General features: G+C 38.6%; 1 protein-coding gene across 2 annotated transcripts in view; it reads left to right on the top strand.

Annotated features, from left to right (window-relative positions):
* The window catches only part of CACNA1S (calcium voltage-gated channel subunit alpha1 S), a 76,297-nt gene extending 52,667 nt beyond the window's left edge, over nt 1–23,630 (top strand). For both annotated transcript variants that reach the window (XM_026678123.2, XM_087959938.1), the window contains 15 exons: nt 1,450–1,590; nt 1,762–1,827; nt 3,030–3,121; nt 4,210–4,369; nt 7,941–8,068; nt 9,932–10,028; nt 10,436–10,538; nt 11,992–12,093; nt 12,286–12,410; nt 13,912–14,040; nt 16,796–17,004; nt 18,161–18,225; nt 19,028–19,131; nt 19,971–20,090; nt 23,025–23,630. In XM_026678123.2, the coding sequence (XP_026533908.1) occupies nt 1,450–1,590; nt 1,762–1,827; nt 3,030–3,121; nt 4,210–4,369; nt 7,941–8,068; nt 9,932–10,028; nt 10,436–10,538; nt 11,992–12,093; nt 12,286–12,410; nt 13,912–14,040; nt 16,796–17,004; nt 18,161–18,225; nt 19,028–19,131; nt 19,971–20,090; nt 23,025–23,186 (1,803 nt within the window). In that variant the 3' untranslated portion in view covers nt 23,187–23,630. The remainder of the gene's footprint in view (nt 1–1,449; nt 1,591–1,761; nt 1,828–3,029; nt 3,122–4,209; nt 4,370–7,940; nt 8,069–9,931; nt 10,029–10,435; nt 10,539–11,991; nt 12,094–12,285; nt 12,411–13,911; nt 14,041–16,795; nt 17,005–18,160; nt 18,226–19,027; nt 19,132–19,970; nt 20,091–23,024) is intronic.
* The last annotated feature ends 1,321 nt before the right edge of the window (nt 23,631–24,951 follow it).

Raw genomic sequence — 24,951 nt, forward strand, 5'->3', positions numbered from 1 at the left:
AGTGACTCCTGTGCATCAAATACACATCCCATTTATCATGAAACTAAAGTTCAAATTGTTGTGCCTCTTGTGACATTGTGAGGAATTGGTCTAGAACGGGGTCACCAAACTTTTGGACCTCAGGGACCACCAAACTCATAATTTTAAATTTTGCAGACCAGAGACCCTGGGAAAATCCCCCAAAAAGTCTGCAGGAAAATTCCCCACCCCGTTTTCCTACCAATCAATCATTCTTTATTTGGGATCACAGGATATCATCTCTAGCTCCATTCTCAGGGGGAGACAGAGAGAAGAGACTTTTGGCTTCATGCAAGGAAAGCAGCAGAAGTTTTTCTTTCTCTCCCCCAAACTCTGCCAGAAATGAGTCTTTGTGAGACTTGTTATGCCGGTGCAGCTTCTTGGAGCAGGATGCCTTGCAGGGTCCCAAAGACTCATTTCCGGTGGAGTTGGAAGAGAGAAAGAAAGACTTTTCCTTCTTTCCTTGTATACAAAGGAGAAGAAGAAAGAAGAAGAAGAAAGAAGCAGAAAGAAGTAGCCCAGTGACCAGGCAAGGTGTGGGGCGAGTGGGGCAAGTTCCCCCCCTCCACCCTTTCCTCCCTCCCCCACTACCTCGTGTTGTTCGCAATGCAAGCGACGCAAGCCTTGTGTTCCCGTGGGCCATGTGGGCAGCACAGCCTTGTGTTCTCGTGCAGCCTGGATTAATTGCTTTGGGGGGTGCTTTATTTTTATTTTTTAAATTTTATTTATTTGTCAATCACTTACAAGATAATAGGTATAAGTATAAACATGAGTAAGAATACAGGAAATAGGTATGAATAAATGGGGACAATAGGACAGGGATGGTAGGCACGATGGTGCACTTATGAACGCCCCTTACAGACTTCTTAGGAATGGGGTGAGGTCAATAGTGGATAGTTTGAGTTAAAGGAGTGAGGGTTAGAGGATGTAACAACAGAGTCAGTTAGTGACTTTTTCTTTTTTTTCTTTGGTGGTGACATTTCTCTGCGGACCATCAAAATTTTTGCACTGGTCTAGAAGCCTCTTTCTTTGTATAGAAAGGATGATGTCCAACTGATTTTTGATACTCAAATGATCCAAAAGCAAACTCTTAATTTGTGATCATATGAGATCCTGCTCTCATATCTTTTCTGCAAAGAGACTTTTTAGAGTGCAGTTGTTCCAAACAAGTGGTATACCATAGCTGAGACACAAAATTGTATAGGTGGAACATACATAAGTTCAGACTTTGAAAACCTTCCTTAAATGATAAATACAATAATAGGGTTTCTGCAAACATTAGAAGGTCCGTTTTAAAAAAATGGTTTTTTATATCTATCTTGGTGGGATCTAGATTCTTTCAAGTAAAAACTTGTGGAAGTAAAAAAAGGTAAACTTTTTTACTTCCTTCTTTCTGCTTCTTCCACTGCAAGGGATATGTTCTTTCCACAGCTTCCTGCCATAGATCCTGAGGACAGTGATCGTATCTCCATCACCTTTTTCCGGCTTTTCAGGGTCCTAAGGCTGGTAAAACTGCTGAGCCGAGGAGAAGGCATTAGAAATTTACTCTGGACATTTATCAAATCCTTCCAGGTAAGTACATCTTACTGGATGTGCAAGCTCATATCTAAGTGAAGGAAGAATCCTGAAAAATGGGGTTGGGCTGGGTGCAGTGGAAACAAAAATAACAGTTCAACACCTTCCAATCCATAGCTGATCTGCAGTTGTGGATGACCCTCAAATTCTTCTCTACTTTATCCCCAGGCACTACCTCATGTGGCCTTGCTGATCGTAATGTTGTTCTTCATCTATGCTGTGATTGGGATGCAGGTAAGAAAATGCTTACATTACCTTATTGAACAATCCCTCCCTAAATCCCACTTATTAACCATCTAAATTGACAGAGACATACCTTAATTGTAATTACATTACTTGGATGCCTTTCTTACTCTCAAGCTCTATTCCCCCAAATAAGTTGAAAAGTGTTGTGAAGGCTGCATGTCATTCCTGCCCAGACATCCAATTCCTTCATCTTCAATAATGAAGCCTCCCCGCCCTACTGATTCCTTGATCACCTCTTTCATTATTGATTATGGGTAGTCTTTCACTTACAACCATTCATTTAACGACAGTTTCAAGTTACAATGGTGCTGGAAAAAAAGTGACTTAATACCAATCATCGCGCTTATGACCATCACAGCATCTCCATGGTCACATGATCAAAACTTAAAGTCTTCCCAGGGAGCTTTCAACAAGCAAAGTGGATGGAGCAAGCTGGTTTTATTTTTATTTACTTGTTTATTAGATTTCTATTTAATAATCACACAATTTATTTAATGACTGAAGTGATTAATGTGGGTCACGGCAAAAAAAAGTCATACCATTGGGCATGACTCACTTAATAGTTGCATCACTTAGCAATGGAAGTTCCAGTCCCACTCATGGTTGTAAGTTGAAAGTTACCTGTATAGAGATTAATCTGCAATGTGGACAGGAAAGTCAGAGACTCAAGGGGGATTCGGCTTCCACTAGTGAGATTAATATTACTTAGGATATTCTTCAACAGGACTTCGGATATTTTCAAAGGGAGACTCCTAGCATAATCCATGGGTATTTACTTCTATCCTGTTTTAAAAGAAACAGAAAAATATAAGTTAGAAAGGGAAGGCAATCCCTTTCTTGTGAGAAGGTAATTGTATGATAGAAACATCCAGGCGTGGGATTGTACCAGTTCGCACCTATTTGCTAGAACCGGTTGTTAACATTATAAGCAGTTTGGAGAACCGGTTGTTAGAAGAAATTACTGGCCTAATCCTGTAAGGAAGGCAGGAAGGAAACATTCTGGTGTTACTTACAGAAACTGCCTCTCCGTTAACCCTTATTACATTCTTGGCAGGACTAGACTTCCTGTCTCAGGAACGTCTCTGGAGTTTTTTCCCCCTCCTTTGCTGATACTTTGCTTGTGTGGAGTGACCATTCAAAGTTACAAGGCTTTGCAGATAAATCTCTGACAACAGCATGTTCATTTATAGATGTTTGGGAAAATTGCACTGGTAGATGGAACTCAAATAAACCGGAACAACAACTTTCAGACTTTCCCACAAGCAGTGTTGATGCTATTCAGGTCTGTATCATTTAAGCTTATTTGGTTTATAGACATGGGCCCACATTATCTTTAATAGCCTTTCCTCCTTTCTTATTGGTGGCATCTCCTCTCTTGACAGAGATCCTTTACGATCCAAAAAGTACACCTATCATCCTCAAAAACGTAGTCCTGTGTACATTTTCTATAGATATCAAGGTTGATGTTAAAGTTAGCATAAATGTATGATTGCTGTTCAAACAGAGCAGACGTAGGTTAGCTACACTTTTAAAATATGTTTTCACTTTTTCAGGTGCTGTAGGGAGCATAGCTGGTCATATAATGACATCACTGGAATAGATGGGCCACTTTTTCAAATGTCATTTGGGAGGCTTTAGGTTAGTTGGCTAAGAACTACCAAGTTAATTTAAATACAATGGAGACGATGTTTGAATAAAACAATTCCTGTTTAAGGGATTAATTTTCAACAGTACTTTTTCCTACACTTTTCAATACCACTGATCCAGCCAAATGCATTCTTTGGTTTTCCAGTGTTCTGTGGTAATGAATCTGCCAATTGGTGAAAAAACATTGTTATGATTTAAATAACAACTGTTCCCAATATATTGGAAGGAATGGGGAGTAAATTCAACTGTAGTTAAGGCACTAGGCTAGAACCAGGAGACTGTGAATACTGGTTCTGCCTTAGGTATGAAAGCCAGCTGTCTGACTTTGTGCCAATCACCATCTCTTAGCCCAACTTCAGAGTTGTAATTATGGCAAAATAAAAGGAGGAAGGCATATTGTGTGTGTTTGCCACCTTGAGTTATCTATAAAAATAATAAAGGCAGGAGAGAGAGAGAGAGAGAGTTCTCCCAACTATCTTTGAGATTTTTTCCCCAATTTCTTCTAAAACATTTGATCAATGAATACGTAAATGAGAACTACTATTGAAAAGGATAGTATGTATGAATGTGATTATAATTCCTGCAATTCAGTCTAGAAAAATTCTGATTGATACTATGCACTCTTAAAGAAAGTTAATTACATCTGTAAATTATTTTTATAATCCTTCTGGATTAGGTTCACATATCATACTATGCCTTGCCATAATTTCCTTTTTTGTCTAGGTGTGCCACAGGTGAGGCCTGGCAGGAGGTCTTATTAGGTGCCAGCTATGGCAAGTTATGTGACCCTGAATCTGATTATGCTCCTGGAGAAGAATACACCTGTGGCTCAGGCTTTGCTTATTTCTACTTTGTAAGCTTTTACATGCTGTGTGCATTCCTGGTATGTTTTTTTTCCTTCCTTTTTTTCTCATATCAGGCTCTTATATTGTGTGTATCCAATATATATTTGCAATATATAGATAAATGGGACGTCATCAGAACTGGCACTAAATGTAACAGGTGGAGTTCATTCAGTTATTGAGTTATTCACAATTGAGGAAGAAAAATATTTGGACATGAACAATAGGTTGAAAGGAAGACAGTGCATTTATACTCTTTATAGTAATCTTATATAGGAAGATGAGTAATTTAAGTGTGATATGCGATGAAATGGTACAGCATTTAATGGCCCTGATCAATCCAACCAATGTTCAGTTCAGTATCCATCCCATTCTCCCTTTTGCTCTGCAGGTTTCCATGCCACATCCTCTCCCAAACAGACATTCCACACCTTGTTTTTGAGCATTCTCACTCTTATTGGGCTGTTTAGGTTTGTTGATTAGATTTCTTTTTCTACAGTTTTCCCCCTACTATTGCAAAGCTGGGGGTTCCTTCCAGAACACAAATACCTCCCTGTAACCATGTTGATTACTTAGCCACCAGAATTTAATTCCTAAGTTCACATTGAGTATGTAGGTTTCTACCCCCTAACCTGCACCACCCCCTATGATGCAGATGAGGAGATCAGGCTGACTAGATTCCAGTACATTAGGGCTAATGCAGGGGTGGGATTCTACCAGTCCGCACCTATTTTCTAGAATCGGTTGTTAACATTCTAAGCAGTTCGGAGAACCAGTTGTTAGAAGAAATTACTGGCCTCATCCTGTAAGGAAGGCAGGAAGGAAACATTCTGGTGTTGCTTACAGAAACTGCCTCTTCGTTAACTCTTATTACATTCTTGGCAGGACTAGACTTCCTGTCTCAGGAACTTCTCTGGAGTTTTTTCCCCCTCCTTTGCTGGTACTTTGCTTGTGTGGAGTGACCATTCAAAGTTAACAATGGCACTGAAAAAATTGACTTACGACCATTTTTCACACTTATGACTGTTGCAGCATCCCCACAGTCATGAGAGGCCAGGCAAGGAGATGTGTGCCTCGATGTGAGTGATACTGAGTTGGCCACACCCAGCCAATAACATGACCACCAAGCCATGCCCTCCAATTAAACCACGCCCACAGAACCGGTTATTAAAAAATTTGAATCCCACCCTGGGGATAATGTGATTTGAAATGGAGACCTTTTGGCCTACAATTCACATTTCCGGGGATTACATTGTAACATGTTAATGAAATGTACATCAGGGGTCCTGGATGCTCTCTGAGCTTGTTTCGTTACCCAAACTAGGTAACATAATCAGTGCTGGGTCTAGTTTGCTTTGCAGTTTGTTTTTTCCTTTTCCCAGTTTGGCTGTGGGATGTATTCTAGACTAGCACCGATGATGTTATCCAGTTTGGGTAATGAAATGTCTGCAAGAAAACAAGCAAGCTCAGAGAGCACCAAGGATCCCTCATGTCAATCCTGAGCTACAAATATTCTCCTTTATTAGAAATGTACATTACTTTAATTTCAAGGGTCCTTTTGTGTCTTCCATGTGGGGGAAATGGTTACACCAGAATGCAGTGGTTGTAAGGTTTGTGCCAAATCAAGTCTTAAGGGTGAAAACAAGACCAGAAACAAACTCTGGCATTTTTTTTGCTCAGTACAGTGAAAGTTATATGGAAGCAGTGTATGTGATATAAGCATTGTCCATCATTTCTGGACATTTTTTTTTCTTGATTTCATTCTGTTTCAACATCTGCAAAAACTATTTGACCAGAGGTAGAATAATATATCTGTAGATCATGGCAGCTATTGCTAGTGTCTTTCTCAAACTATTTCTGAGACATGAAAAACAAAGACTATTTCTCCCCCAGATTGCCCCAATCGCTACACATAGCTCATTTCATTAAAAATTATGGCAGGCTGTTAAGATGCTTTCATAAATTAGTGTTAGGAACTGCTGACCACTAGTCTCAAGAGCTGTTCATGGTTTATGATCCTCAACTTCACTGAAATGTAAACTTGACTAAACTGACCATGGAACCAGGGAATATTAGGTCACAGATATCAAGATTAATTGACTTCCTTTGGTTGTGAAGGGCGATTAGAGGCCAACTCTGGAATAAAAATATGAGGGAAGTTTTGCTTGCCTTCATTCCTTTTATAAAGCTTAAGGAGATTAGCAAAGCCTTGCTTCTGTTTATTTTATAAGTTGAAATAATATTAAATAGCAATAGCAGTTAGACTTATATATCGCTTCATAGTGCTTTAAAGCCCTCTCTTATTGGTTTAGAATCAGCATATTGTCCCCAACAATCAGGGTTCTCATTTTACTGCCCATAGAAGGATAGAAGGCTGAGTCAACCCTGAGCCGGTCAGGATCAAACTCCTGGCAGTGAGGAGAGTTAGCCTGCAGTTCTGCATTCTAACCACTGTGCCACCCAGTGGTGGGATTCAAATTTTTTTTACTACTGGTTCTGTGGGCGTGGCTTGGTGGGCATCGCAGGGGAAGGATACTGTAAAATCTCCATTCCCACCTCACTCGTGGTGGAAGGTTACTGCAAAATTCCCATTCCCTCCCCACCCCACTAACCTGCTTTCCAGCTCTGTTCTCCTGTGCAGGGCAACAAAAGAAGACCCAGCACTAACAGTTCTTCAGAACTGGTCAAAACCTGCTGAATTCTGGTGCCACCATGGTTCTTATTGTTGCCCCCATATCAAATTTCACATTGGTTTGAATTTTGTCAAATGCCCAGACAGATAATTCCTGAAGTAACATTATACTGCAATAGAACAGCACTTTGCAATATGCCTTTTCTTCCCCCATTTAAATGGTACTTCTTCAGAACTTTCCCCCATACCAAAGCACATTGTTATGTGAATCTATCAAAGATATCATGATAGTATCCTCTCTTGTGGTATATTATGAGAGCATCTGAGCTGGTGGTACATGTTTCACTTTTAGAAAAGGCAGGTACCAAGTGGATGAAGTGAAGCAGGTTGGTCCATTGATTCTGGTTGCATAACCAGACCCATGCAATGGGGGCAGCACTTCCCCAATACTATGCATTTGTGGTTGAGAAAGATGCTTTTCTCACAACCTCCTTTTGCAACAATTAGAGGAAAACTACTATTAGAAAGAGAAAAAAACTTGCAATTTATGTTCTTAAAACTCATTTCAACTGATAAATCCAACAACAGGATGCAGGTCTGTCTTAGAAAAAGTGGGCTTTTTGATTCTGTCTTGGTGCAATTTACATTCTTTGATGGAAATGAAAAGTTGAGGATCATTGTATGAAATTATGATTTGTGCTCATCTGAACACCCTTTTATAATGTTCACTTTTCTGCTTATGTCCTAATTACTACCTTAGTTGGTGTCTATCTTGTGAAACCATCCACATACACGAAAGCCAGAATTTATGGAAATAGTGTTTTATTGCCTGAGAAAATCAGCCAGTTAGTTTTTATAGCGCAATCAAGAGTTTAATACTGTTAATTCCTCTGATGCCAAAGAAAATCTCTTGATGATGCTTAGGCTCCATTGTCTCCTGTCATCTTTCACTTAAAATGTGCCCATGCATTTTTCCTTAGATTATCAACCTTTTCGTTGCTGTCATCATGGATAACTTTGACTACCTCACACGGGATTGGTCTATCTTAGGTCCCCACCATCTGGATGAATTCAAAAAAATCTGGGCAGAATATGATCCTGAAGCCACGTGAGAATCTCTCTATTAGTTTATTGCTGTGAACAGCTCCACTGAAAATTAAAAGCAAGCTCAGTGACTTGGTTTTTTTTTAATGTTATCCAAAATGAGTGCATTCACTTATGCATCTACTGAATGAGAAAGGCGATATTTTTGCTTTGCTTTCAGTCTATTTCAGCCTAAATAGAGAACACTAATCAAAAGACACTTCCTTGGAATACATGTGCATTTATTTGCAAGTGTGTTTATAATAGGGATATAATAAAATGTAGTAACATAATCTAAGAGGGAGATTATGATTGAATCTTATACTCTAATATAGATATTAGTGGGCTAAATTTCCTATTTTTGTTTTGAGCATTCACTGCTGCCTATATCTCTAAAGTTTCCTGTTAAATCGTGGAGTCCTTGGTTCTCTCTTGCAGACTTTTTATTACCCAACTAGGTAACATCATCAGTGTTAGTGTGAGGTTTGATTCCTGTTTATATACAGTAGGTTGCCTTGCCACTGATGATGGGAATAGGCTTTTCTCCTTGATTGTTCCTTGATTAGGATATTGTTTTCCACTTGATTGTTTCTCTGAAGTTAACCTCTGCTTCTCTGGATATAGGCTGCCAGAAAACAATGCGCTCTTTTTTTTCTTGATGTTTTTAATAAAAAAAGCTTAGAGCACACCAAGGACTCCACAGTTCAATCATGAGCTACATATATTCTCTTCTGCTGGTTTCCTGTTAAAAATTGAGGATCCATTTGTCCACCAACAACTCTGCTAATCAATGTTTTAAAGATATTGAACAATAAATTTAGCTGTTCTGAAGACAGAGGAAGTCCTGATAATTTGTTTGCTGCATTAGGTGTAAAAAGAATAAGTATCATCAAAGACCATTCATGGAATTATAGGTTTTCAATATCCTGTGATATATAATTCTTCTTAAGAATTATCTTTCACAAGTTATATTTTTATATCACCAAAAAAGCATGTTTATGGTACACCAATGTGCTCAAAGTGCTGAAAATATTTTACTGTTTAAGGCACACAAGAGGTTGTCTTCCCCAAAATCTGTATCTTAAATATTTTAACTACAGTATTTCAATATGGGATAGTATCTTCCATTATATCTAATACAACAAGCTTGTGTATAAACCTGACTGTATAAATCTGTCCTCTATAGAGGATCAAACAGAAGGCTGTCACTACTACTCCCAACACTTAATGGGATTGTCTGATTTTTCTTGCAAGGAAACTGGGGTTAGTCATGATCTTCCATTGAAAGTTAAGATTTCAAACTCATGTTTTGTCAGTGATATGAAGACACTGACTGGGGCAACATGTTATGCTAAAGTGTGCCTTGTTTAGCCATGATTTACTGACCAGATCACTATTCCCTTGATTCATACCGTATGCAAGCCATAAACTCTGGTCTGCAAACTGTAATAACTGGGTCTGCATTAAATGCTGATCCAAACAAACCATATTATGGCTTTGTGGGATGTGTGAACCAAATAATGATCTTTCTCAATCTGCTTAGGTTGTTTTATTTGCATGTCACAATCAGATTTGTAAAGAATGTCGATCTCCAAGGCTTGAAAGGAATTGAGAGATTCCTGGAGTTTGTATAGCTAAGTTTCCAGTTTTGATTTGCTCCACAGGAAAAATTATCAGCTTCTTCCAGGAATGCTTTATGACACATGCTGCAGGTCATGGACGAAGCTAGCTGATCAAGCACATAAAACCAAAATGTGTGCTGATTCACTTTGATTAAAAAAAATGCCAAAGGGACATTAAATTGTGGCCTCCTGCCTTCTGAATTAGGGATCAAAGTTCTATTTTTGCATCAGATGTATAAAATATGACTTCGTTTGTTTTACCTCAGGGGCCGAATTAAGCATCTAGATGTGGTAACTCTGTTGAGACGAATCCAGCCTCCCCTGGGATTTGGGAAATTTTGTCCACACCGTGTGGCTTGCAAGGTAATTGGCTAACACACAATGTTTCCTTATCAACGTTATGAAGACTCTATCTCATTTCTGTTCTGTTACCCAAAATGGCACCGTAGTCCCCATAGGAAAGACTGGTACTCCATCCTGTTTCCTCATGTCAAATAAGATTGTAATGAATATTCAAATGAAGATGGGCTCCAGCACGAGTCCAAAAGCTTGAAAGACAGAACCTTTGGTCCCAATGACTGACCCAGATTATTAAAATGTGTTTGTATCTGTAAAAGCTACAATCATTTATCATACAAAACTAGGGTTTTGTTTAACATGGTTTGTTGAGTGAATTAAAAACAAATCAGATTGGGAAATAGTACTACAATACATGTAAATCCAGCCATAATGTTTTGTCTTTCTGGTGTATATCTTTGTGTGTTTTGCAGCGCCTAGTGGGTATGAATATGCCCCTGAACAGTGATGGCACAGTTACTTTCAATGCTACACTCTTTGCTCTGGTGAGAACTGCTCTCAAGATCAAGACAGAAGGTAAGAGTAGAAACTGCCAATGTTATGTCATGAATAATTTCACTGCATTCTATCGTAGCCATTATTATTTCATGAATGGGAAAGAACATTAATCACCTTATATGGCACCAGTAGAAAAATAGCTGACACTAAAATCCATTACTGCACAATTACATAAGGCCAACAGTAGATGCTATAAATCAATAATAATTAATACCTTTCTAGAGCATTTAATCACAGGACTTCAACAACTTCATCTGTCATAAATCACAATAAGTAGTTTCAATGGGGATCTGTGCCAACACATTGCTCCTAGAGCTCTAGGGCTTTAAAGAACCTGAGTTTTCAAAAAGCAGAAAACAACTGCTAGTAAGTTCATCCATGACTAGGATTGTAGAAGATTTGAACCACCCTAATATTCAAATTGATCTTTAGTTGCAGCCTTATTTAAGTAAAACAAGCTACCCAATGCCATCGGAAGTTGGGTGGCCTCTAAATTTAAATGAAGAAATTTGATACAAAATCAATCATGAAAGATTGATTGATTCTCTGCCACACGCTAGTGGCAGAGAAGATGGAGGGGCACTTTGTTTCCAATGCTTCCATAAACTGAGGTTTGGATATTCAATATTGTAAATACAAACCATGTAGTTAGCCATGATAAAGGACTTTGAGACTTTATCTGCATGTGGAATCATGTAATTCTGTTTGAAAGAGGACTTTTGGAGCGTTCCTAGCACATATACAGAATGATAGTTTTTTTGTCCAAGGTTTTTCAAGCTCTATTTATAATGGTGTAGGGTCTCCTGCTTGGGCAGGGGTTGGACTAGCTGACCTACAAGGTCCCTTTTGTTGAAGTAATTCCCCATTAGGAGAATGAGCGCATACAGGGAGACGTATTTGAGAGAAGTGTTTGAATAATACACACACAGTACACAGATACACTGTACAGTAAATGTAGGTTTTTACTTCCAGAAAGGTTTAAGCAAAGTCCAAAATAAGCAGTCCAAAGTCATTCACAGGTAAATCAGTCAGTTTTCAATCCAGGGATAATCCAAATATCAAAGTCCAGTGTCAAAAACAGTTCAGTATCAGACTTACATTAAATCCAGTAATATCAGTCAATTAGGAAAAATGGAGGAACGGCAATACTTTCCAACAGAAGGAAACAGAGATACTCACTCAGACACACTCTCTTCTGAGACTAAGACTAAAACAATCCAGGTTTCTGGCCCCATCTTATGGCCGTTTCAAAAACCACACCCAATTGCAGTTTTTGCAATCTCTTAAAGACATAGTACTAAAATGTTTATCCTGGTTTATATATTTCTAACCCAAATACCTGTTAGGTGACTTATATTCCTAACACCTTTCAACCCTGTTATTCTGGTTTGATTTGGTTAAGCTACAGTTGAACTCTGATTGCTAAGTTATGTATTGGTATAAATCATTTTGTATGATGGGTGCTTTGCAGGCAACTTTGAGAAAGCCAATGAAGAGCTGAGGATGATTATTAAAAAAATCTGGAAGAGAACTAGCATGAAGCTTTTAGATCAAGTCATTCCACCAATTGGAGGTGAGTCCTCAGACTATCAAGAGACTTTTGATCTTCATTTCCATTTCTAGTGCTTATGAAGAAGCTTTTGATTGATCTACGTATAAGTTCTCATAAAATTTAATGTTTAGAAGATAGCTTAGTACACGAATTCATACATACTGTGCATCTCTTGCATAATTACAATGCCTTAATTTGTATATAATCTTCTAGATGATGAAGTTACTGTGGGAAAGTTTTATGCTACTTTCCTCATCCAGGAGCACTTCAGAAAATTCATTAAGCGCCAGGAAGAATATTATGGATATCGACCTAAGAAAAATGCTATTGAAATCCAGGTAAATGGGAAACTGATATGAGAAATGCTGCATATTTTCACAGCTTCTTAAGAAGCAGAAATATTTCAGCCTATAGTGAGTGAGGGCCAGTGAAAGTTTTTCTGTTTTGGCACTGGGCTTAAATTTTTATCCTAGGATACGTGCATGAATTATGTGCATTCTTAGCATATATGTTTTGGGGATCTTTTAAGATCTATGTACGAATATCTTTGAGAAATGTATTATGATTTCTTATGGAACAATCTATCTTATTTCCTCTAACTGCTTATAATCAAGTCTTTCCTCAGCACAGTATGTTTGCTCTGGTCTGAAATTGACCCTCCTTTATGCAACATGTACTATACAGCAGTGGTCCCCAACCACCAGGCCCCGGACTGGTACCGGTCCGTGGATCATTCTGTACCCGGCCGCCTATTTTGCTTGGGCGCCGCCATCTTGTTTCAACGGCGCTTGAGAAAGTGCTTCCGGGTGAGCTTGTCGGTCGTCGGTTGGAAAGCGGCGTTTGGGTGCTGAAGGAATCCTCGTGCCTTAGTTTTGTCGAAGGGAGGGGGGCGGCTTCGAACGAAGAGCCATCCCGATGGCGGTGGAGTCTCGCGTTACTCAGGAGGAGATTAAGAAAGAGCCCGAAAAGCCCATCGACCGCGAGAAGGTACAAAGGAGGAGTTGAAGGTGGCGGGGAGAAGCGGGGGATGGCTGGCTGGCCAGTCGCTTGGCTCGCCTTGCCTTGGTCGTGCGTGCTGATGCCGGTACCGGTCCGTGGATCGGTCCATGGATTGTACTGGTCCGTGGTACAAAAAAGGTTGGGGACCACTGCTATACAGTATGTGTGAGTCTGTGAAAACCTGAGCAAAGTGTTAGGTATCATGTTATTCTTCATTCCCTATCACCTATGTGAAAAAGGAATAAGTTATAAAACAATTTCACTTTACTCCAAAGTTTTGATATATGGTTATTTATAAAGCCAATCTGTCTTTAAAGAAGTTTTAGAATGTGTGTTTGGCATGCTTAGCAATTGATTTAGAGCAGGATTAAGCAACCTAGTCACTTAGATATCAACTCATATTATCCCTTAATAAATAGTGCAATGGGGCTGTTTACAGCTATTGGGAATCCAGAAATCCAGAAAAAAACAGAGAGCAGCAAAGAAATAGTATTTCAGACTGATTATGCTACATTGTAAAGAGCCTTAAAAATAATAACCAACGCAATTGGGTTTGGAGCCAAGAATTGGTGTTATTCTGCAATGGTCTGATTGTCCTGTCAGCAGTTGAATTACTGTTTTCTACCCCAATTGCTTTCTATCTTGCTGAGTCATGTTCAAAACCAGCAGCAACACACTGGTTGCATTACATTTGTCCAACCGAGCGGTGATCAGGAAAATGAGGTTGAGAGGAGAAAGTTAATAATTCTTGGAGGATATATAGTATCTTCTCCATCCCTTTCCATTTTGGTATGAATGGCCCCTTCCAATGCTAAAGGATCCCACCTCACTTCTCATAAGGCTGGCTTAAGGACCATTGAAGAGGAAGCTGCTCCTGAGATCAAAAGAGCAATCTCTGGGGATCTGACTGCAGAGGAAGAACTTGAAAGAGCCATGGTGGAGGCAGCAATGGAAGAAGGCATCTATAGGGTGAGTATAATAAGTACAGAAGGTGTTAAGTGTATGGCAGATACAAGAACAGATCTATTCTTTAATTAAAAAGATCCCTTATCTTCTATCTACAAATCGTTACACACTGTATTTTTGCTGCTGTGACCTATGCTTTCTCACAGATCATTCCCTCTTTCACTTTTGCCTTCCTCCCCACATTAAAATCATTCATTGCCCAGAATATATAAAGTTTCCTTGGTTATAAGTATCAAGATTATAAAGGACAGAAGGGCCTTTGCTCTCCTCTTTATTTCTAAACTACTACTGATGGTTTTTAAAATTCCTATTTAAAATGCATTCATCATTCTGAAGAAGAAAGAAGAGAGGGCTTCATGTTGTAAGCATTCCTCCTGAGCCAAATGAATATTTTTTGCAAAATGGTCAGAAGCATACATATCAGTACAAAACAGAAGTGTAGTAAACCTACCTAACTTTCACACCTCTTATGTATGGATACATACACGCACATCCTTCTTTGAAACTAAAAGAAAAAGCACCATTTTTCTACATCAACTTCATGTTTGGTTACACTAAAATATGATTAAGAAAGAAAATCCTGACGTAAATTTAAATGAATATTAAACTACTGCATTATATTTTTATTAGCAGCACAATTTGCAATTCAGGAGGACCATCAAAGATACCTGAATAAATTCTTCATAAGTCCCTACTGGACTGGTCATATTGAAGTTCTGATTATATAATTCTATTTTTATTGATTCACAAGCTTTGCAGATCACTTAGAACAGGGGTCCCCAACCACCGGGCCGCGGACCGGTACCGGGCCGTGGAGCACTCTTTACCGGGCCGCAAAGAAAAAAATTAAAAAAAATGGCGGCTTTCTTCGCCTTCGGTGAATGCTGCTGGGATCGGGGATCAAGGACACAAATGAAAGAAGGGGGAGGAAGCAACCGAAGCCTGTCCTGCTCTCTGGCTCAGCTCTCTCAGTCGCTTTCTCGCTCCTCCACCAGCCCAGGAAGAAACTGCTTCAAAGAAGCCGGGGGTGGCTTTTCCTGTCGCCGCAGCTTCCCGAGCGCCCGTTCACCACCACCCGCCCGCCCGCCCGCTCGTGGTTCAATCCACAGTGCTCCGTTCTGCCTGCCTGCCTGTCTGGTTGTTTGGGAGCAGCTTCGGCTGAGAATAATAACTATTCGCCTCTTTTTATCAGCCGAAGCTGCTCCGAAGCGAAGAAGGCAGGCAGGCAGGCAGGTAGAACGGAGCACTGTGGATTGAACCGCGGGCGGGCGGGCGGGCGGGGTGGGGGTGAAACGGGCGCTCGGGAAGCTGTGGCGACAGGAAAAGCCACCCCCACCCCGGCTTCTTTGAAGCAGTTTCTTCCTGGGCTGCTAGGAGCGAGAGAGCGACTGAGAGAGGAACGAGGCAGACACCTGAGGGAGGGAGACACCTGAGGGATGGGGCTGAGGGAGGCAGGGACGAGGCGCTCCCTGAACTTGGTGGTTTGCTGGCAGACGTTTTATTACCCGACTAGGTAACAACATCAGATGTTACCTAGTCAGGTAATGAAACGTCTGCAAGCAAACTACCAAACTCGGATTCTCCCCCCGTCCTTGAAAAAATGTTTCTGCTTGAAACCAGTCCCTGGTACAAAAAGGTTGGGGACCACTGACTTAGAAGACTTAGCTGATGAGACTGTAAAAAAGCCACACAAAATCATAAAGAAAGTTAACGAATTGTTTAGTTCAATTTTATCTCCTAACATAACATATCTTTCTCTATTGTGGATGCAATTACATAATTTAAAGTCATCATCATCCAATCCTATATTTTGAAAGAACTGATATAGACCTAAAAGGCTAGGGACATTCTGCAGATTCTGAAAGTCATTTTGCTTAATCACTCATGTCAAAGTTGGAGAATTTTTCCATTTTCTTTGCAAAGTTGACAGGGATCTTAGTAGGAAGTTAACTATTGCTGTCAAATTATTTACATGCACTTTTCACACTTATTTGGTCTCCTTGCTCAAAATATAGTTTTTCTATATTGGCTAAGTGAAAATGCCAAGAAACTTCAGAGTGTAAAATTTAAACCCGTGTCTCCCCATAAGGCTACTCTCCTATCACAGCACTGCATCATTTCTCAGAAATAGGCAAAAAACAAAAATCAACTTCAAGTAGTAAATATAATATTTAATCCATCCCAAGCTGTGCTCTGTGAAACTCATTCTTGATCAAACAATTGTGAAACTTGGGTATGAACAAGCAACTTTTTCTTTTAATAATTTTCAATATACCATGGAAGTTGTTTGTTGTTGAGCCCAACAACAGATGCATACAATGTGATAGGAAAAAAATATATACACAATTTGTGAATCTCGATGAATTTTGTATTATGCTAAAAAAATTCCAAGTAGCATATTTAAAAGTGACCATGATTCTTCAAAAGTTCAGCAAGGTAGACCTGGAATCCCTTGGCCTTATCCTACACTTTTGCTCAAAATTGTTCTCCGTTACTACTCATGAAAATTATTCACCGCAAATAATAATTTTAAATTGATAATTTGAACTTTTAGGCAGTAAAATGGTGTGAGGGGAAAGAGTTAAACAAGTTAGAAAAATACCTTCAATATAACATGTAGCTTGATCCTTAGCTTACCAGAAGCGTGTGTTCTTGAGCTTCTTCAGTTTCAGGTTCTTCAATTCTCTGCTTATTGAAACACACAATGGCTTTAGGAAAAACGATGTGACCTTCTTTTCTCTTTCTCCCTTACATTCAGAGAACAGGGGGTTTGTTTGGCCAGGTTGAGAACTTCATCGAGCCCAGCAGCCCCCTTCCACCCCATATGGCAAACCAAAGACCTCTGCAGTTCACTGAGATGTGTAGTGAAGAATTAGATTCCCCAGTATTCATTGAGGATTTTCCTCCCACAAGAGGCACCAATGTGAACAACAGCAACAATAATACTAACAATAATACAACAATACGGTAAGAACTAAAGTTGGAATAAAAGATAAAAACAGTTAGGATCAGTAACACTCTGGAATGTTTTAAAGGAGTCCTTTTCCAAACCATACAGGATGAAACAGAACAGCAGCCTAGCAAATTGTGTAAAAGAAAAATGTTTGATGAAAAGGACTCTGCATTTACTACAAAAGATATAAATCAGCTTGCCTTAACCAATATTTCCAGGAATCATTTCCAGACATTATAGGTCAATTAGTTTAATGCTCTCTCTGTCTGACTTTGGAGTGCATATGTTCCAGGGGCTGGTTACAGGGATTAAAGTTCTTCACCAAAGATGTATGGCCAAACTCAATTAGGACAGATCTTATTACGGACCAGTAATTAATTAAAGAACACAAAGTAGGGAAAATAGATAGTTTTGGAAACAAAAGGATATAAACAATGGAACAGAAGGATCTCTTCTGAGACTATTGCTTCATTTATTATTTGAAATTGGGATTAGCAATGAAGGGGCCAAAACTGCTGCTGATGTCAAATTATTACTGTATTATTAAAACCAAAAGAAACAACAAAAGCATCAAAAATATTTTTTCAGACTGTAGAAATTATTGTGGAATTATAACAACTATTTTAGTTCGGTATGCATAGATGTCAACTGATGTTTGGGACAAACAATCCAAATTTTGTATATTGTTTAATGCATTCAGAATGATTGAGCAGGAAAAACTATTTGAACCCAAGTAGAATGCCCAGTCAAGAACAAAGGCAAAAGCAAAACAAAACATTCAGCTTGTATTTTCAAATTCTGAATTACATTACATCAAGAACTGAGGTTCTTCGTGATCTCCCACAAGTCATAGGATTGTGCAGTTCTTACTATGGTTTCACCTGAATTCAACCATTCATAGTCAGCCTTTGGTAATTAGATTTTAAGGTACCACCATATTTTGTAAACTGGTAAATCACAAATGGGCAACTTACAGTATTGCATCAATTATGTTAAATATATATAGGAAAACAAATGATAAAATGGAAAAGACCATCAGTATCTGATCAGTATCCCAGAATAGTTTTCCAGTATACCAAGACAACTTGTTAAAAGCATTATCAAATGAACACTAATTAGCTGATTTGGATAGTGTACTAGGATTTAATCATCAGTGTTTTTGCTTCACAGGATGACGTATGAGAATGAATTGAACGACCAGACGATCGTTCCATCTCCTCATTCATCTCACCTCAGTGAGTTCTGCCAACCTTCTTTCTGTCTGATACACTTTTTCTTGTCCAAATGATGCAAGACTGCCCCAAACCTGGAGATTTCCACTACAGCAGAAGTGTCAAACTCAATTTCATTGAGGGCCGCATCAAAGTTGCCCTTGACCGGTTTCTCTCTCTCTCTCTCTCTGTGTGTGTGTGTGTGTGTGGCCAGAGGTGTGGCCTGGCTGGACATGGCCAACTCAACATCAAGGCTTTTTGGCCGTGATAGCCTCCCATAGCCCTCTGCCAGGAAAAACGTAGCTTGGGGAGGCCATGTGTGGCCCACCTGGGCTCTGTTTTCGCTGGCAGAGTGCTGCAGGAGGCTGTCACGGCTGAAAATGGAACCTAGGTGGGCTGTGTGTGGCCACCCCAAGCTCCATTTTTGTTGGCAGAGAGCTGCATGAAGCTGTTACTGCCAAAAATGGAGCCCAGGCGGGCCACGTGTGGCCTTCCAAAGCTCCGTTTTTGCTGGCAGAGGCACCATGGTTGGTCCTTCGCTGTTTCCAGGGCAGGCCCATGGGCCAGATTTAAGCATTCCATGGGCTGGATCCGGCCTCCGGGCCTTGAGTTTAACACCCCTGCACTACAGGATTAGTCTCAAATTCTCTTGTCTGTAGGGCTGGGAGATAATTGTTGCTCTAGCAAAAGATCTGTGTAATGTATATATTTATATATTTCTAGATCACGAGCTATTAGTCCAATAAAACATTGTCATTTACTTGTAGTTCAGATATATAACCCTATTATCATTACATCTTTTTTTTTGTTTCCCACTTTCCCTCAGTCAAGCAGTGTTCTATTCAAAATGAAAAGCAGCAAGACAAAATGAGCAAATTATCAGCAAACAATGTCAGGTGCTCTTCAGAACAACAATTTTCCACTCAGCGGGTAAATGTAAACTCAGATTGTTTAAGTTTATTCACACTTGATTAACTTATCTACATTTGACTAGAAAAGAGACTTACAATTCTATCAGCAATTGACCATAATGGGTATGTGAGTAGTTGCTTTGCTAGAATATTTTAAATTTGCTCAGGTGTAGCTTTTTCACAATTAGGAGAAAGTAATAGAATTTATATAGTATCGTATTACCTACCATTACTTTCTCTATAACTAAGGTGCTATAAAGCTTCTTTTAGCAAAATGTTCCTTATAGTATCTATCTATAGTATAATATCTCTTATAATATCTATTAAAGATTCCTATTTGCAGATTTAGTCCATTTTATTGTTTACTGTTAAGTGAAGAGTAACGTAATATTACCACTTACACAAACATTATGAATTGCCCATAATTTTCAGTTCTTCATCCAACTTAAGAGAAATTTCTTTTCTAAGTAGCAAAAAAGTAATGTTTCACTATATAAAAATAAAACTATGAAAGATAATGGGAGAAAACTAATAAAAATATTGGAGGAGCAGCTAAGAATAAGAATTTAGACTGTTATAACAAGATATTTTTATGTTGCATTGAACAGGTTGCAGTAAAAACATAAGCTCAGAGCATTTATGCATATATCTCAGAAGTATAAACAAAGTATTTTTTTCCGTATATATTTTTCATATATTGTTTCTAATGCAGCACGTTGAACTGCAATGTCATACTTAAAAGGGTGGGGAGGATAGTTACACCTTGCATTTTTCAGGGTTTTTCTTAAACTTTGGCAGTGAAGTCAAAGGATTTCCATTCAGACAGTTTCATTTTTTGTTAATCTGCAATTTCTCAAGAACATTGTCACTCAAGATGCAGATCATGGTGAAGTTTCATCATCTACAAGCAACAGTGAAGAAAGCACTTCAAAGAATCCAGAAGCCCATATCCCAACCACTCTTCAATTTCGTCAAGAGGTAGATCAGTGGGCAAATAGTTGGGATCTGTATAAGTTCCAGGATATACAGGGAATAGGGATATAATGATTGGGTTCATGCATTACAGTAAGTCACATATCTGTTGCTTATTAAATAAACCATAACTGGTTAACTTCACCCAGATTTTAAACACTGACCAACTGCAGTGTCTGACTCTGAATAACGACTAAGATATAAACTATTGTATATGAATCACAGTAGCTGGGATCTAGTTTAGGATGAATGAAATGATAAATGAGGTAGGATTAGCTTAAAATGTCAATAATTTTGAAGCAGCTCTACCTTAATTAATTTTTTAAGTAGCGATGTTATGCCTTACAAAACATTAAATACATTTTATTCAAGAGCAGACAGAGTTGGATTAAAAAGTCCCAGGCTCATACTTACATTTAGAGGCATTGAGGGAGGAAATTGCATAGGATTTGTTAAATAATCTGTTAAAATTATGGAATTTTAATATGCAAAACTTCTTTCACTAAGCATAAACTGTTGGTATGGGAAGCTAGTGGGGTTTTTTTCTGGGGTTTTTCCCCCCAAGAACATAACTTGAGAGCCAGATTTTTCTTCCCCCTTTGCTTGACCAGGCTTTAGACTAGTGTTTCTCAACTTGTGTGGACTTCAACTCCCAGAATTCCTCAGACATTGCACACATCTTTAAGTTGCTGAGGTTGAGAAACACTAGTCTAGACAAAGCCTATGAGCCAGCATGTCCATATCAAAGTGACCATATTCCAGATGGGTTTTTCTATGACTCAGTCTTACGCTAAACTGTAGGATTGTGCAGTGTTTCAGAGCTGGTTTGGATTGGAAGCAGTGTTTCAGAATGTGAGCATGAATGCAACACCACTCTAGAACTCATTAAAAGCATGACAACTTTCCCCTGGATTGTGTGGCTACTGTAAGAGATACTCTAATGCACTTATGTGATATGGTGCTATTCTGAACCATCCGCCTTGAAACTGAATCTGAAATATTGCACAGCCTCCTTCATAGGTATTATAAGAATTACCTGGAGGACACCAGATCATTCTAGCCAAGATATTGATTGAAATTTCCTGGAAGCTTTCCAAATACCTAAGGAAACTCTGTGTCGTATGAATTCGGTTTCCTTTCAAAAGACTGACTAAAAGTCAAGGTTGGACTCCACTATGAATCCCAGGGAACCACCCTGAAACTATCCTTAAAGGATAGGATTCCTGATATATTTTAGTAACTGAAATCTGTTTTATTTTGAACTGAAACTGACCGTTTTTGATTTAGTGCTGCTGAATTCTTTAATAAATGTACAGAACCGGGGTGGGAGTTGATTTATCCTTCTGCCTGGCCTGGGGTGTGGTCTTATCCATATGCTGGCTGCTGGGATATATGCTACCTTGGTTATAAACCTCATGAGTACTGTGGTGGCATTTAATTGATTTCTGAAATATATGACAAAAAGTCCTCCTTTAGGGAATGGAGGTACAGATGCCTCAGATTGTAAAAAAGGAAAAAAAGGTTGGATGTTGAAATATTTCTGTCTCATAAGGCTTTTCTATATTTTTAAAACCGATATAAAAGGACAGTTGTAATCTGCCCTTGCCCTTGATTTTTTTTCTAATCCATAACAAAGGAGATTTCTTCCTGATCAGAGGACAGCATTCAGCCTTCCATTGTCATTGTGAAGTAACTATTGGAGGAGTGGGGGGAATTCTGGGAGTTGAAGGGACATACTACCTGGGGAATTTTGGGAGTGAAAGTCCACACAGTTGCCAGGTTTGAAAAATACTGGTTTAATGTATAAATTGGCTTTTTTTCTAAGCCAACATTGGTTGTCTTTTTTTCTTTCACTTCCCAAACCCTCAATTTTGCTAGTAAAGAGATATAAATTGGATTTACACATCATACTAATACATTATAGTATGCCAGTTTGTGTTTGTTTTGGCTTAACATGTATTAACACGGACATTGTAGTGAACTCCAGAAATCAAATTAAGATTTAGAATAACATTACAGTATTAATAACATACAGTACCAACCTTGTGAACTCTCAACTTCCTCTTTCCACCATGAGTTCAAAAAGGACAATGATTAATTTAAATGTATTTATATGTTAGGGTGTAAGTACTGTATATGCATATGTGTGTATATAGCATATCTATATGTGTGTTACGTATGTGTACACTTTTGAGAGTAGGCAACAGAATTTCATTTTTAGTATGTGCCAGAGTGCCCACAGGAAAAAAATGACAATAAAGGTTAAATTATTTTATTGTAAGCCAGACATTAGTAAATGCTGTAGTTATAGATCCCTGCATGGGGGAAGATATTATTTGTAGATAGTCCTCATTGTTCAGTGATGGTTACATCACATTGCAAGTTACAATGGTGTTGAATGTATTTACAACCATTCTTTGTAGTTGTGGCTGTCATAGTATCCCTGCAGTCATGATCGATTCTTGTTAATTGGCTTGCAATTTTGACAGCCACAGTGTCCCACAGTCAAGTGATTATCATTGGCAGATCTTCAGTGCAAGCTTCCAAAAAGCAAAATCAATGGTCAGGAAGTCATGAACGGGCCTAATGATTGCATGGGGTTTGCTTAACAATGGCACCTGGAACTGCCACAACTGTTGTTGTAAGTAGGCATGTTATGTGCTTTACAAGTGCATTGCTTAGCAACTGAGTTACTGATCCTAATTGCATTTGTTAAGTGAGGACTAGCTTTAGATGATCTCAAAGATACCTTGCAGTGGTAGGATATTTTGAAATACCTGAGAAGATACAGGCCATTCTCATTCATTAATCCAGAACTTTAAGTATCCCAGAGGTACAAAATTGAGTTAGGTATTTGATTTCATCCTTAACGTAAATTATATTTTCCCCAAAGGCTTGGACAATACCCAGCTAATCTTTTTTTCCCTCTCTTCAATGCAGGCGCTGGCCTCTGAGGGACTTTGTTTCCTAGCTAAAGATGATTCTTTTCTGAAGCTGACAAGAGATGAGATGGTTGCAGCCTTCCAAGCAGAAATGACAGATGTGGAAGACACAGCTGCCATGCTGTTGGAGAGACGGAAAAGCTCAACTTCATCTCTGTAAAGGGCCTATAACATGGCCGTTCCACTGTTTTCTTGGCAGTATTGCTCTATAGTGGTAGCCACTTTTGTGTTTTTGGATGATTACCATGAAAGCGCTACACAATCTGTTCATGGTGGCCTGATTGATTTCCAGCCTGATAGGCAAGCAGAAGAGATGGCAGATGGAAAAAGGGGAGGGGTTTTTTTGGCTGCCTAAGAAGAGATTTTAGGAATTGATTCCTACAGAGAATTGCACAGGTGAAAAGAGAATTTCTTGCTGGTCCAGGTCTTTATACATTCATAACATCGATAGCATGTAACTTAGATGGATTATGACATAGTTCCAAAGTATTGTAACATTACTTCCCTTTGACAGTTTGGCGAGGATTCTGAACAATACCTTTAAATTATATTGGAGAATCTGGAGAAAAAGCAAAAATGATTAAAAACTAACACTTTTAATAAATAGAAAGTCCCCAAATGGTTTTCTTTATACATTTGAATTTTCATTTAGTTCATTTCATTTAAACTTCAAAAGATTTGAACTCAGCTTACACTTAAAAATTATAAATGGCTGTTACAAACAGTGAAATTGAGATAACTGATCAGTTTGGGGAGGTGTTTTTTTTAAAGAAAAATATAGACATTCATTCATACAATCCAATAGTGGGGAAGAAGATTTTTACTGCTTATTTATATTAAATCTCCAAGCTGTTATAAAGCCATTAACAAAATATACAGTATTTTTCCCAGTACGAGGTACTTCAATATTGAAACACTTGTCTCAACATTTAAATTATGCTTTATACATTTTAGATTATGTATGAATTTGGATTTTTATCTCATTTTATTCCTTAGGGTTCATAATAGTTTGGAATTTTGGGACTCCATTGAAATTTAAGGAATTAAAGACCTTTAAATTAAAACATTCACACTTTAAAAAGCTAGCTGTAATTTCCAAGTCTATATTTCGAAAGTTGTTCAAGTTCCAACTATAGTGAGTTAGGAAATCTCTAAATTTAAATTCCAACTCTTTTAATTATAGAATTCAGATCTTTAAAGAACTGCATATTCTTAGTTTATATTTTTTGTTGTTTCAGATTGTGTTATATTAGGTTTATCCAGTTTTTATAAACGTTTAAAAATCACATTCTACATTAATAGTAGAAGCTTTTAAACTTTTTAAATCTTCTGATTGTTGTACATAAATGAAATGGCTATGAAAGACAATATTCTTTTTTTCTCTGCTATAAAAGCAGCCAAAAATAGCTAAATCCTTTTACAAGGTGGCAGAAGCTATTGCTTAGCTGTAGCTTTCTGTTCAGTGAACCTGCCATGTCATCTTCACCTCCTTTTTATATTAAGAATCGGATCCCTGAAGCCAGCTTCTTCCAGAACAGGTTTCCTCTCAAGGGTAATAGATATTCAAATGAGAAATTATGCATCCCAGGAGAGGTATTGAATCAACAGAGCCTAGCTGCTCTCTGGGTTTTTATTTGTTAACTCGTAAAAGGAGAATGGATGAAGGGATGCTTATGAAAAAGGGGGTTGGATTGTTAAAGCAAATCCTTTTCTCTCTGGAGGCCAAACTCTGATTACAGTCTGCTTGAGCTACTGGAAACCCTGAAGCAACCATCTCTCCAGCTGTCCAAGGAATCATTTCCATGTCAAAGCATTTAATTATAAATTAGAGTTACACAAGGAAGAACTTGGCTAGAAGGGACCCCAGTAACAGGAGTTGCTTTGCTGTTTTATTGCCACAGGCCAGTTTCTAAAATGCAGGGAAG

Source organism: Notechis scutatus, chromosome 3 (genome assembly GCF_049901735.1).
Source record: "Notechis scutatus isolate UNSWTSFEM ecotype Mainland chromosome 3, rNotScu1.2, whole genome shotgun sequence".
NCBI lineage: Eukaryota > Metazoa > Chordata > Lepidosauria > Squamata > Elapidae > Notechis > Notechis scutatus.